This window comes from Rhododendron vialii, chromosome 8a, assembly GCF_030253575.1.
Source record: "Rhododendron vialii isolate Sample 1 chromosome 8a, ASM3025357v1".
NCBI classification, from domain to species: Eukaryota; Viridiplantae; Streptophyta; class Magnoliopsida; order Ericales; family Ericaceae; genus Rhododendron; species Rhododendron vialii.
In genome coordinates this window covers 3,382,610-3,396,767 of record NC_080564.1, presented here as the reverse complement: position 1 = coordinate 3,396,767, position 14,158 = coordinate 3,382,610, and the positions used below count along the sequence as shown (strand labels likewise).

General features: G+C 39.3%; 2 protein-coding genes across 9 annotated transcripts; one reads left to right on the top strand and one right to left on the bottom strand.

Annotated features, from left to right (window-relative positions):
• The first annotated feature begins 592 nt into the window (after positions 1–592).
• On the top strand, positions 593–7,436 carry LOC131298353 (protein FREE1-like). 4 transcript variants are annotated; one of them, XM_058323770.1, is made up of 11 exons: positions 593–1,189; positions 1,382–1,731; positions 1,878–1,964; positions 2,059–2,190; positions 3,008–3,139; positions 3,260–3,325; positions 3,451–3,558; positions 4,903–4,995; positions 6,053–6,086; positions 6,314–6,384; positions 7,025–7,436. In XM_058323770.1, the coding sequence occupies exons 1-11, from the start codon at positions 766–768 to the stop codon at positions 7,100–7,102; spliced, it is 1,575 nt and encodes a 524-aa protein (XP_058179753.1). In that variant the 5' UTR covers positions 593–765; the 3' UTR covers positions 7,103–7,436. The 4 variants fall into 4 exon arrangements, with proteins under 4 accessions (XP_058179753.1, XP_058179752.1, XP_058179751.1 ...); XM_058323769.1 differs by having other exon boundaries at positions 599–1,189; positions 1,370–1,731; XM_058323768.1 differs by having other exon boundaries at positions 608–1,219.
• A 774-nt stretch (positions 7,437–8,210) lies between these two features.
• On the bottom strand, positions 8,211–11,680 carry LOC131298352 (F-box protein At4g35930). Of its 5 annotated transcripts, none has more exons than XM_058323762.1 (6): positions 11,402–11,670; positions 11,221–11,297; positions 10,150–10,540; positions 9,261–9,335; positions 9,058–9,167; positions 8,211–8,829 (listed from the first exon to the last, which is right to left on the bottom strand). In XM_058323762.1, coding segments are annotated over exons 2-6 (846 nt in total). In that variant the 5' UTR covers positions 11,223–11,297; positions 11,402–11,670; the 3' UTR covers positions 8,211–8,561. The 5 variants fall into 5 exon arrangements, with proteins under 5 accessions (XP_058179745.1, XP_058179747.1, XP_058179748.1 ...); XM_058323764.1 differs by having other exon boundaries at positions 10,150–10,657; positions 11,402–11,668; XM_058323765.1 differs by lacking the exon at positions 11,221–11,297 and having other exon boundaries at positions 11,402–11,680.
• Between the last annotated feature and the right edge of the window lie 2,478 nt (positions 11,681–14,158).

Genomic DNA, 14,158 nt, shown 5'->3' with positions numbered 1-14,158 from the left:
TTGGTTCCCCCGTGGTTTGTGAGAGCTGTGGTGATGGATATTCGTGATTATGCAAAGGAGGGTGCTCTCTTTCTCAAATGGGTGAAGAGATCGGCGAACAATGTGGCCCATGAAGTTGCATCTTTAGCTTTAAGAAAATCTCTACCTTGTAATTGGGTTTTTAATCCCCCTACTTCTCTTGTAGTAACAGTTTTGGAAAAGGATATTAATGAAAGCCCAAGGCGTTTTTTTTTTATCAAAAAAAAAAAGGGTCTAACATGCGATAATTAAAAACGTATAAGAATTAAGCCTGTATGGTTTGAATTTTGAGAGAGGTTTTGGGGTAATAAATGAAGAGAAGAGAGAAAAAAAAATGATAATAATAATTGAAAAGAAAACGTATTAAGAACCGAGCCCAGAAAAATGGGTTGTTTAGACTCAAAGCGAACAAGTTCGTTTCTTGTAACTATTTTTTTTTCTCCTTTCTAACAACTGAAATGGGCCTTAGTAAGACGAAAATTTAAACCGACTGTTAAGATCCGGACCCAAGTATTCCCAATCCGAACCGTCGACGGACTTTGGCGGGCATCGGTTGACGCCAACCAGACGTCTTCTCTCTCTCTCTCTCTTCATTTCCCACCCTGCAGCTTGTCCACCACCTTCCTCCACCGATTCAATCTCCACCATCTCTCTCTCTCTCTCTCTCTCTCTAAATTTCGTCCTCTCACATCCTCAAATCCCCCAATCACCACAACCCAACAACCGATCCCCTAAGAGAATCCCAATATGCAGCAAAGCGATACACCCTCTTCCTATTACCAATACTACCAATCCCACCTCCAAAACCCTAACCCTAACCTCATCGATCCTTCCTTGGCTTCTGCCCCTCCGGTTTCCTCCACTTACTCTCCCTCCGATTACTCCCCTTATTCTAATCCTTCCACTTACCCTCCATATCCTCAATACACCGATCATGCCCCCAATTACCCACCAAATCCTAATCCTCAACCCTATGATTTCCCTCACCTCAATCCCCAGACGACGCCGTATTACCCGCATGATCAGAATCAAGCCGCTGTGAATTACGATCAACCGGCTCTGAATTACGATCAACCCGCTCCGAGTTACGATTATACAAACGCTAGCTACAATGATTCCAATCAAAATTCGTCATTTTCGTCGAATTTGTTTTCATCGGTCCCGGATTACGGTAACTTGTACGGGAGTAGTTCAAATTTTGGTATTCGTTTTGCTTGACTTCGACCTTTCGTGGAGTTTATATAGTTCTACCCTCCATCCAGGGATAGAACTTTGTTTTTTTAAATGTCCTTTCTTGTTTTCATTTCTTAATGATTTATTTCTCATTTATCGGATTTCATAAATCTGGAAGGAACAAATACAGGTTATGGAGATGAGGGTAAGCAGAGGGCGGAGATTGGATCAGGGTATGATTATGGAATGGATGGTGTGTATGCATATAAGGGGGGAAAGGTTGCACCTTATGGTGCTGGAGGAAGCGGGTCTGGTTCGGGTCCAGGTTTGAATTCTTCTGGTGTGATTTTTGATGATTATGGGAGGCCAATTGGTTTGGCAAATGGGAAAGAGAAAAATGGGTCTGGAATTTCGGGTAAGGTCGAGAAGGCGATCCCGAAGAGTGTGGCACAGGAGGATGTATATAGTGGTGTGCAGAAGTTTCGCGTCAAGTTATTGTCGGAAGGGGTGGGTCAGAGTGATGTTGATGTTCTTTGCCAGGTTTGTGAGTTTAAGGATTCCCTGTATTTTGATGTCATGATTCTTGGAATGATGGTTTCTAGTGTTTTGTCTGCTGCCATAAGTGGTTTTGCATTTCGTTTTTGGTGAATCTGTTATGAGGGTTTTGTTTTCTGAGTTGATTCCAGATTGGATTGGATGGGATCAGAATACTTGATTTAGCAACTAGTCGAACACTACGAATATATCCACTAGAGACAGTGATAAGATGTGAAGTAAGCTCCCTTATTTGTCTTTTGGTGTTCATGATTTGAACTGCAACCAACTTGTAGAAATGATGATTGAGGAATTTCCCCAACTCTCTTTCAGGTGCTAGATTCGTATATATTTGCCTTTTGGGCCAAAACGTCCATTGACGTTGAACCGAGGCGTATCAGGCTTAAATCTAACAGTTATACCGCAAACAACATTCTAGACACGGTGACAGCAGCAACTTTTCAGGTAGGGGATGTTGTATTATTGTTTGCAGGTTCAGGGTTTTCAATTTTGTTGGACTTTTGGGTATTGGAACATACTGGGTATTGGAAGGGTGCGGCTACTAAATGTGCTAAAATGCAAATGCTGTAGTTCCCTCCTTGAAAGCTAATTTCCAATCTTGGAAAGCCGTGTTGTACTGCTTCCAATCTTGGAACCCGTTTTGTACTGCTTTGAATTGTTTTTATGCGATGCTGGGATTGTTTTTGGTGTCTCACAGAAACAATTAGGCTTTTTTGAGTTTGGCACAGTTTCTAGTTCTGAGGCATGGTAATCTGCCAAAACCAAGCAGATTATGTATAGGATACCCGATGCATCTCGTTGATAGATGCATGTTGATTTAAGAACAAGTGAGTAGGATGAGCTTTATAGATTTAAATCATAGTGGACAGCATAATAACTATCCTCGAGAGCTCCCATCTTAAGGAGGTGGCTAACCAACTGTTATACACAGTTCTGTTAACAGGATGTTTAATCATTCACAGGTCATATCATTCACATGTCGTAACAGATTCTACCAATCACAATCAATCATACAAAATGAAAATTTTGAAAGAAATGGGACATTTTTGATGTGGGTGTTGGACACGTTGGAAGAGTGTCTGACACTGGTACTTGACCTCTACCGAGGTGTCCATGCTTTATAGGTATGCACCACAGGGACAAGAAGAAGGGATGATTATACATGGCTTGTTGCATGGATCTTTCTTGCGGCACATTATGGCGTTTTTTTTTCCATCTGCTGATGTTTTAAACAACTCCTTGTTCTTTCATTGGTAAACAGATCAAAGAGATGGGTGGAAGAAATAAACCCTCGGATATTTCCAAGGTCTCTGAGCAACCATCTGAGAAGAAGAAAGGCTTTGTTGATTGGGTGAACTTGATGAAGCCAAGCACTGAGGAGAAAGATCACTGGGTGAGATTTCTAATGCCATTGTGTTGATTTAGTAAAGGTTTTCTTGTGTTGTTTGCATTTTACAAATAATCAATTGTCTCTCATGAATTCCAAATTTTTATTAATGTTTTCCTTATGTAGATTCCTGATGAAGCAGTTGCCAAGTGCAAGTCTTGTGGGACAGATTTCGGAGCTTTTGTGCGAAGGGTAAGAAGTGATATTATAATTTTATTTTCGTAAGTGGCACAGCTTGATTGGGGCGTGATTCATGTCTCCTTTGATTTGATTGTCCTTCTGTTTGCTTTTTTTGATGTTGTTGTCTCCATTTTCAGCATCACTGCAGAAATTGTGGGGGTATTTTCTGTGACAAATGCACCCAAGGTAGAATCGCCCTCACAGCTGATGAGGCTGCAACGGTTAGAGTCTGCGACCAGTGCATGGTATGTAATGATGTTGTTTTGAAGTGCTTTTATTTCACATTAGCAACACGGGGAAAGTTCCCTCTCTCTCTGAACTTATTGGGTGTAACTCAAAGGTCGTGAATTCCTGAGGAGCGTAGAAAAGATTTTTTGTCAAGGTTGGTCGAGACTTTTGGAGGCAGGATAAATTATCTGCATTGAAGACAGGACCTTAGAGAGAGGTGGAGGAACAAGAATACAGGGCTTTATTATCCCAGCTGGTCGATGAGGCTTTGAATTGAGTCCTTTGGTAACACGTGTGTGGAGTTTGAAGGCTGTCACAAGGATTTTAGTACACAACCAACAAAAGAACTCACCCAGATTTAAAGCATAAATTTTTTACCATGTTTGGTCTGTACTTACCATGGCTCGGGCTGGCTTTATGGGAGCAAAGCATCAATGGCACGCGGAGCACATGCTGGATGGGCAACCATTTATGTGCGGGCTTTTCCATTACACAAGATAAAACCAACTCAACTGTGTTTCATCTCGGTCGGGGGTCATTGGGGTTTTGATGCTCCAAATAATGATTATGAAGTTCTGTTTGTTGGGTAAAACACTGAAAGAAATAAAGGAAAGAAAGAGGAGGTAATGAGGATTGTAGGACCTTAGGATGTTATCCTTTCGGAATGTAGGTACAACTATTATGCGCATGGAAGGTGCCTCTGCACTTAAGAATAGCTGTGATTAATTTTTTTCAGAAATATCAGTACCTTTAATATGACAATGCGAGTCCCATTATTTCAGATACGATTTTCTGCTGGGTAGATGATTCCTTCATTTGTGGCTGGACGCTGCAGCTGTTTTCTTCTTTTCGGGAATTTAGTTTCAGTATTCTGAATTGATACATTTTTTTTTTGAACTGCGAATTTTTTTTTTATTAATCTCAAATAAAAAGATTTCAGAGATTAAATGGGCCCAAGGCAAGATGGCATCACAATGCTGGCCAGAACTGGAAAAAAAAAAAAGGATGGCAAGAGGCCAACCAAGAAACAAAGAGAAAAACGCCTGTATCCCAAAAGAAACCACACCTAGAATCCACGAAAAAATGCAAAAAATCTAACTCCTACACCTCTACATAGATCCCCAAAACAAGAAACCTCTTCACCAATAGAACACAATCACTCAAATGAAGATGCAACAAAGGACCCAAACTAGGACACCACCCTATTGATTAGAGCACCTCTAGAACACCACCAGAGCACCAGCAAAAGCCAGCGAGGTTTTTCTTTTGACTCAGGAAGTTTGCGTCTTTTTGTTTCTGTCTCATGATTAGCATGGTATTGATACCGAAATACCTTTTCCCGCGCCTGTGTGTCCTTGCAGGCAGAAGTTACCCAAAGGCTGACCAATGCAAAGGAAACAGCTGGAAAAGTCGCTGCATTTCAGAGTCACGAGGATCTTGCAAAAACACTCAAGGTGAATGCAGTTTTTTGTCCTGAATATTACGTTTGAATATGCATTCCAGTTTTCATTCTACACATCACATTTGCATTCCTAGTGACTCCTAACAAAGAGCTTTGCTTCTTATTCTTTTTTAATATATGCTTATACTTCACATTCCTAATTATTGAGGACAGATTTAGTTATCGCAGAAGTTATTTCAAAGCTAAATACATGTATCTACTACCAAAGGCTTGTCTTGTTGTTCTCAATGGTATGAACATTAAATATGTAATGACTTACACGGTGTTTAGATATTCTTAAGTTTTCTAGAATTTATGAACAGATTTAGTTATCGCGGAATTTATTTCAAATCTAAATATGTGTACCTATAACCAAGGGCTTGTCTTGTTGTTCTCAATGGTATGAACATTCAATATGTAATGACTTACACGGTGTTTAGATATTCGCAAGTTTTTTAAAATTTATGGGCATATTTATGTCTAATAACAGAGAGTTTGAAGTGTGTAGTATGCTACATAATTGGCAGGCAGGCAATTTGGGATGTCACAGTTTGAAGCTATTTCTTGTATATTGATACTCTTGTTTATTTGTGTTCCTTGAGAACTTGGCACATCATGAAAGAAGGTGCCAAATGGTGTTGTTTCAGAGGAATATTTCCAGAAAGGTCACGGTTTAGGAATTGACCCCTTTCTTGTACCGAGCTCATTGTGGTACTCCTGATATAAGTTAAACTTTTTTATGAAGCCAACCCTATCAACTTTATGGATGGAAACGAGGATCGAACATTTAAGCTTATGCTTAGTGTTGTTTGGAAATAAGTGATTGTTTTATAGAACACTCTCTCTCGCCCCATCACCTGAATACGCGGGCTTCAAATTTGCTTTATTAAGTTGAATACAACAATTGTACTACCTGTATTCAGGCTTCAGATTCGCTTTATTAATTTGAATACAACCATTGTACTACCTCTTTCTGATTTGCTTCAGTATCATTGTTGTTATTATTTCCTCCTTTATGAAGTATGTGAGGTAGTTAATGCACTGCTGACATGCTTGATTATTTCTAACAGGAGGAGATGGAAAAGAATCGCAAGACTTCCACAGGTAGTCATCAGTTCTGAAAGAGTTGTCTTCCCAATTTTAGAGGCATTACAATCACATTTTCATGTTACTTAACCAAATAAAAAACGAGCCTTCAGTCCCAATCATATGGGTCGTTTTCTCTAAATGCATGTGATCCAGCTCCCCTAACCTTGCCACTTCTGATTGCGATTCTGCTTAATTGGATAGTTTTCTCTGTTCTATTGCTTACACGGAACGACTGTTAACAGGTTTGACATTCAATGGATCTGGAACGCGGATGAAGGAAGTTGCCTGTCCCACTTGCACAGTTCACTTACAGGTTTGCATCCTTCCTGCTGGCTATAGGGTATATGGATTTTGTATTTGTAGGCTAGATTACCAAGAGAGTGGAAAATAAAATGGGAACCAAACAAATAAAAGTTACTTTCCGTCACGTTCGTTGTCTTCTTTTATCTATTTGTTTTTCACATTTTTCTCTCCCTTAATAAATCCACAAACCCATCATCCAAAGTTCCAAACACAACCATTTCGTTTCTGGAGTACAAATGGAAATGAAACAGAAACCAAAGAACTTTCTTCGGCTTTTTGGTTGATTATTTGCTTGTTGCTCAATTTAATAAGCTAGTCTGGCTGGGGCGAATGGCTTTTTTTTTTTTTGATTAAAATCTCCACTCTCTCGTCCAAATAAGCAAGGTGAATGCCAAACGGTTTTGCCTATTTTTTTAATGTGAACCAAACAGGGTCACTCATTTTCTGTCTTTTCCTTTACGCTTCCTTCTCCCTTCGCATGTACCCATGATCCAGACAAGGCTGTAATATTTCTGGAAAATGTGGATCAATGATAATAAGCAATCCATAGCCAACTCCTGCTCTAGCCTGGACAATCAGACATCCAACCCATAGTTGCATTCAGCTTGACAATATCTTAAACAGCACACATCAATGGGTTTTTTCTGCAGGTCCAGGTTCCAGCCTCTGGCTCCGAAACAATAGACTGCAGTGTTTGTCAGCATCCATTCCTTGTAAATGCTCATTGATCTACAATATCTCGTGTTCCTGAACGTGACCTTATGATACTGCCACGAACAGTTCATGGGTTCTTATTGGAGTTTCTCTAATTAAGAAGAATGTGCAACTGGGGTTTTCTATCAATGTATATCCAATAATGTGTTACTATTATTACACATGAATCTCAGTTGCGTGTGTGTGGGCTTGTGCATTCTTTATTTCCATTGAATATTTCTTGTTGGCAGGTTAGATGAACTCGTGTAATTATTAGTCCACGTGAATCTCGGTTGTGCGGGCGTGGCCTTGTGCTTTCTTATTTCCATTGAATATATCTAGTTGGTAGGTTATATGAATTCAGACCCATCCGCATGTGTTGTCTATGAAGATTTGTTCAAATATCTCTTTGCCCGTCAGTTTTGCCCCGTGATACTATGAAGGGGGTCATGAAATTTCCTCATCTTTTGTCGAGTCCATGTTTGATTGGCCAGACTAATAGTGTGAAGATACATAATCTCATGACAAGTTATCGACTAATAATCGAGGATCAATACCCCCTCCTCCGAGATACTGGATATTTCATGCTTCGTAGATTTGTTTGTGAAACATGCATGTTCTCTCTACTAATCACTGTATTGCACTGCCAGAAACGCCTCTCATGGTATTTGTGGTCCTATGAAGAAGTAAACAGGAATTGAAAATTTGAAAGTAATGACTCCATAACTACAAGCCGTTTGAGGCGCCAACTATTTGAGCAATTGGCATATTAATGCAAGGGTATTACTTCGACCGTCTGAAAATAACATTCAGAAGCAATATTCTAAACGCCAACTAATCGGCTCCTGAATCTGGGCATTAGACCATCACTCAGATAGCGAGCACAAGTTGGCCTAGGCAGACGACTTTTAGAACAATCTTCAAAAGGCAAAAAATATTACTTTTTGCCAGCAAACCTAGCGAATGAACTCCTACGGGTGGAAAAATTATCCCCTTCAAATGATATTTTACACTGAAAAAATAGCAATCGGAATCAGTAAAACATAGAACAGGATTACAAATTCTGCCTGAAGGCTGAAAGTAAACCATAAGCAGCAGTAACAGACGCAGCACACAAGAAAATATTCCCTTGTGCACCTGAAATACTTGCACAATAATAATAACATAAATTAATACCAACTCTGTTACTAATACTGAGTTCCATGAACAACTACCATTTCCTAAAACCAAATATACTAACTATACACGAAACCAGTTTGAATGCATTATTTGCATAACAAGCACCCAATCCTTCAAATTTCTACCGCAAGCCCGAAATCCCAATATAGCCTAGGACTGCTCCACCAAAACTGCAAAATTGCAACCATAGTCTACTCCAACTAGTACTAGAGGATATAGAAAGCAGAATATACACATCGGAATAGAGATCCATAAGAAATAAAACTACCCCGAAAACCAGAGATCGATACTAAATCAGACTGCTCCATGAAGAAATCAACGAAGTTTATTCTGAGCAACAGCCTGACATAACTCATCCTCGTAGAATAGAACTCGATTCCGATTGGAAACCAAGGATTTGCATAGGGGCTTTGCTAAAACAGAAGGCACCATGTATCTTGAAGGGAATGTGGATTCCTGGAAAAGAACAGCAGCAATCTGGCGCATCTCGGTGCACTTGACACGGGTAGGCGGGCGGGGTCCATGCTTTGGTGCTTTAGGGGTGTGTGGGCTAGGAATCCAGATACCCTTTCCATCTCTCTTGCTACAAGAAAGAGTATAAGACAGTCAAACAAAGTTAAGGCTGTCTTTGAAACAAGGATTTGGGTGAGCAAATGAAAAAAGGTATTCCAATAAAGTATCTAAACTGTCTAACTCTTCGGCATTCCATTTCTCCATACCATTCTCCTTACATGGATACCGTGATCCAAATACAGCCTAGTAGAATCATACTAGTAATTTCGAGGTAGACAAGTGTGATATTGAATATTACCCTAGAAAAGGCCAGTGTTCTGTGGGGAGTGGAGTCATTGCCCTTAACATCTCTTGGCGAGACCGATCTGGAGTAGTGTAGTTGAAGTGGAACTGCCTAGCTATCACAACCTGATCCAACAGCATGAACGAAAACATCCTTCTTAGCCATCAGCACATAGATAACAAAATGAATACCTTAGCCACAAGGATAGAGATACTAACAGCCTTTCTGACTCTCTTGGAGACATGGAAAACTGCTCGGAGTTGGTCATGGTGCAGGTGGCAGAGTATTTTGACCTCAAATCATGAAATGATTAATAATTAGTTTCCTCCAAGACTGTTCAATGCACAGCGTAACAGATAAATGCATGTGTCACTAATCCAGATTCAGTTTTGCAGAAAAATGAACACGAACAGTTGCATAAAACACTGAATACCATGTTGAGATGTCTTCTATAACTATTTTTTCTGTTGGTGGTCATCTGAGGTTAATAGGCAAGTGGCAAATATCTTCAGAATTGATCATTAAGTGGCTAAGCTTCATTTGAGCACAATTCAGAAGCATCTCTTGCGCTAAGCAAATATAATGCAGGCAACTTTTAACTAAGAATGTAAAATGAATAGCACAAACAATAGCAAATCTCATCAATGGAAAATCCAATTTCCAAAGGACCAAAGTCTGTCAACTTAGCAAGAAGTGTCTTCAAAGCCTCAAATAGGACCATGGAGACAGTGTTTGGGGAGAAAGAACATAATGAATCATAACAACTTTAAGCGAAAATAAAACAGCATGCAAAAAATGGATTTTGGAAGGAATGGTTTCTGCATATCATGCAGAATTCAGAACCCAACAAATAGTTCCCTAAATTCTCTAACTGTGATGTGAATCTTTTTGTTTACAGACAACGGCAACTTTCTGAAGTGAACTTCACAAAACAACCAAAGCACAAGTATCCTCAAATTCAATCAAAATATGGAGTAGCCCCATACTCAATGGTATCACCAAGCTACCAATTGCTAATGAAAAGTTGATGCACATCAATTTATTTGACATCAGCTTTTTAATTTCACATGAGATCAGCAACCAATTAGGGAAGAGGACGTTAAATACCAGTAAATCAATTGGCAGAGACTCAAGCCTTGAGTCGCACTCGAACTCTTCAGCACAAGGGGTTTTCGGTGTTGTCAGCACATCATTCCTGTTGTTAATCATATCAAATGGTCCAGCCACCAGACTAAACCCAAACCTTTCAGGCGATAACATCGAAGGGCTCCCACAAATACCCTTGTTCTCAAGCGCTAACGAATTGTCTGTCTCTGGGCCATCCAACACAGCAACCCTTTTCTTCCCGAGATCTGTACAAGATTTGGCGGCCAACGCTTTATTGTAACGAAGCTGAGCAAGAGCACCTGGCTTCAGATACTTGTTGCTTGAGTTTCGCATCCGCCTTTTCTGTTTTGGAGTCTTTGATTTCTTATCTTTCAGAGCGACTTTTCCCATCCTGTTTGTTTCAAAATTCTCTAGCTTTAGGAGTACTGTGATTTCAAGTTTTCATCCTTTTTTCCTCAACATATCTTAGTTTTCATTCAAATAACTTAATAACCCCTACCATTTCGACCTGAAACTTACATATTCAATAGACACCAGTTAAAACCAAGAAAAACAGATCTTTTCAGCAGAAAATAACATGAAGTTCTAAAAAAACACCATTAGGGCCTAAACGAATAAATCTCCCATTTACTACCCTAAAAAAGGGAACACTTCTTTATGGTGTGGAGGTGAGTTCGAGCGGGGAAAAAACTGCCCAGAAGGACAAAAAAAACTAATTTCTTCTCCCCTCTTTTCTACTTTCACAAATCAGGTTTCATTAGAAATTGATTACAATTGAAGAGGAAAGGTTTTTCTCCCCTTTTTTTCTACTTTCACAAATCAGATTTCATTATAAATTTATTTCAATTGAAGAGTTTTCCTCTTTTGCATAACACGATCTGCAAACATAGTGTGTGCCCGAGCGTCTCGTATGATAAAAACGTAAGGAGACAACCATCAAAATCAGATCTTTGCATCAAAAAACCAAAGAGCAGTTCTAAAATACGACGGATACATAAAGCACTGCACAATAACTTGAAATAAGCTTGGCTTGAAATGAAGCGTTAAAAACAGAACACAACCCGCACTTACATGACTCAACGTCACTCCCGGCCAGAAACAGCTAGAAAAATCATCAAAACCCCATAAATAATCAGGAATCGAAAACCCTAGAAGAGCACTGAAATCAGACGGCGAAGAAAATCTCCCTCTTACCTAAGCAAAACAGAACAGAGCAAAGCAAAGCGAATCGAAAATGAAATACTATTCAAACCTGAAACCGACAACGGATCGGGGAAATCAGAGAGGTGCGAACTCCACAGCAGCTTTCATTAATTGGCAGTGGCGATAAACGAAAAACTCCAAAACCCTAGGAAACAACAGGGCAAACGCCGAGAGAAACTAGAGAGAGAGAGAGAGAGAGAGAGAGAGAGAGAGAGAGGGAGAGGGAGGGAGGGAAAAAAATGGGGCCTAGGGTTTTGTTTCGGAGTGGGGGAGGGTTTGAATTTTCTAGCAAATTTGCCCGCCAAAATTTTGCAAGTGAAGTGGAGAGTTATTAATAGAAAAATGAGAAAAAACGCAGACCGAAGGGCTTTGAAGAAGGGGACACGTGACTTGTGTGGATTGGAGCCTACTTCTCGAGAAATTTTCCAGTGCCGGGTGGGTACCATGTGGTACCCGCTCTGCACATCTAGACTGTTCATTTCGATTTTGAACGGCTCGAATTTGTAGAGAAAAAAAAGAGAGAGAGTGATGGGGTGAGATAAGAAAAAGCATTTCAATTTAAGCCGTCTAACATACTTTTGAACGGCCTGGACGGACTACTCGGACACCACATGAACACGGCCACGTGGTACCCGTTCAGTACCCAAAAATTTCTCCTAGTTCTCTGTTATGTGTTCTTGGGGAATCCTAGGTAGTATTGGATTCTTTATCTTAGGCCGGTGATTGCGGCTGGATAAATTACGTGACTAGATTTGATCACTTAAAATATTTCAATTTTATTTTTGGCAACTGATTTTCGCGCTTCAAAATTTACTGCAGGCGCTCCACCTTTTTATTTTTATACTGTGATGTTGCTGGCAACATTAGTGTATATTTTGTTTTTACACCAGCAACATCACAGTGTAAAAACAAAAAGGTGGAGCGCCTGCAGTAAATTTTGAAGCGCGAATATCAATTTCCTTATTTTTTTTAAATAATATATAGTATTTTAATGGAATAAAGAAATTATTTTGTTATATCCTTGTTGGTTTGTTGTGACGTACTTTGTCCTAAATTGGTGGAGTTATTTTTGTTAGTAATTTTTTTATAACCTTATTCTACACTACCCTTGGGGAAAGGGAAGTGGGATGGGGTGTGATTCGTGTGAACTCACCCTTTAGGGCTACCAACGAGCCAAGTTTTGTTGTGTTCGAACTCGGCTCGTTTACTGAATGAGCCAAAAATTCGAGCTTTGTTTGGCTATAAACGAGTTAAGCCCGAATTATTTATTGCACAAGCCAATGAAAACAAGCTGAGCTGAGCTTTGCATAGCCAAACCTCAAGTTGCTCGCAAGCAGCTTGATTGTTTTGTTTCGTTTGCAGTCCTTCCCTCACTAAATCAAGTTTCAATAACCTGCTCTACCAACTGAGTTAGAAAGCAAGTTCAAATTTGGTGGAATAATAAAAGTGCTAAAAAATTTCTTCGTATTCTGTGAAAAATGAAAAAAAAAAAAAAAAAAACTCATTTAGTGACGAAAAAAAGACATTTAATTACTTTTAGCATTTTTTTGGGAAACTAGGGCTAAGACTTGCTTCATGGGCTTGGTATATAGTGAGGCTTGGACTCTATCCCGGGATGGTGGGCTTTCGGGCACAACACATATGTCGAGAGTGCAAAATGACTTGACCTCAAGCTTTTGGGCTGACTTACTCGGAACCCGACTAATCTTTAGATAACCAATCTCACTGTTTACTGGTAGGAGCCCAATTGAAATCAGAACAAATTTTGTCGGCCCACAATAGTTAATGGGGCTTAAAAGATTTCGAACCTAAGATCTAAACGAAAACAAATTATGAAGTCTCAAGCGTTCACTTCCCAATCTCCCTTTGTTTTCAAGTTATTAAGATATTACTAGGCATTCAATTTGATGAGACCAAACTTACGGGGCCGTTTAGTTTGGGACCCAACCAGTTTTATGATTTTGAATTCTAATAAGAAAATATTTGGAATTTACGTAAGTGTTTTGAATGACATATATAAAAAAGATTTTGTGTCAAAGTAGTGATTGGGGTAAAACAGACTTTCTATTAACAAACGTAGTCCGTCTCTTGATGTAATCTGAATGGGTAATGAATAACATTTGTTATCGTTTTTGGCCCATTAACAACCCAATAGTTGAGAAAATGACAAAAAAACAAAAATCAATTTACTCTTTACATTTTTCATTTTTCACAGACTTCCATACACTTTAATAACAGTGCAGTGGGCTAGGCTAAATGTTTCGCATTTTCCTTCTCAAATTGACAAATTGTGGCTCTAATTGTTCAGTTTTGAGATTACTCCCAAACAGCCACAATTCCATAATAATGCAAAGTAGAAAATGAGATATTGATCCCCCCAAACACCCCTTAATATGACCATGTGACCATTTAACGTATAATACTAATAATAGACTCGATAGTTTAAAGGGACGGTCAACTCGACAAGCACAACATCCTGTGCCTAACACCGCCAAGGAGATTCTGTTAACAGCTAAAAAACTAATAAGCACTAAACTAATTAAGCACTCGAAGTAGTACATGAAAATCTACTACTTTTTGACTTATGAGGCCCATGAAATCTTCAAGGCTATTATCGTCCAAGAATTTAGGTGCAGGAATAGAAAAAAGCCAAGAATCAAGTACACAAATAACTTGTCACAGCTTCCGAGCTTTAAAAAAAAAAAAAAACACTTTAGACTTGAGAGCGTCTCCAAACGCTGGCATTTTATAAGAATAGCTATTGCTATACTATAGTGATGACTATCGATAACTATCAATCTGTCAC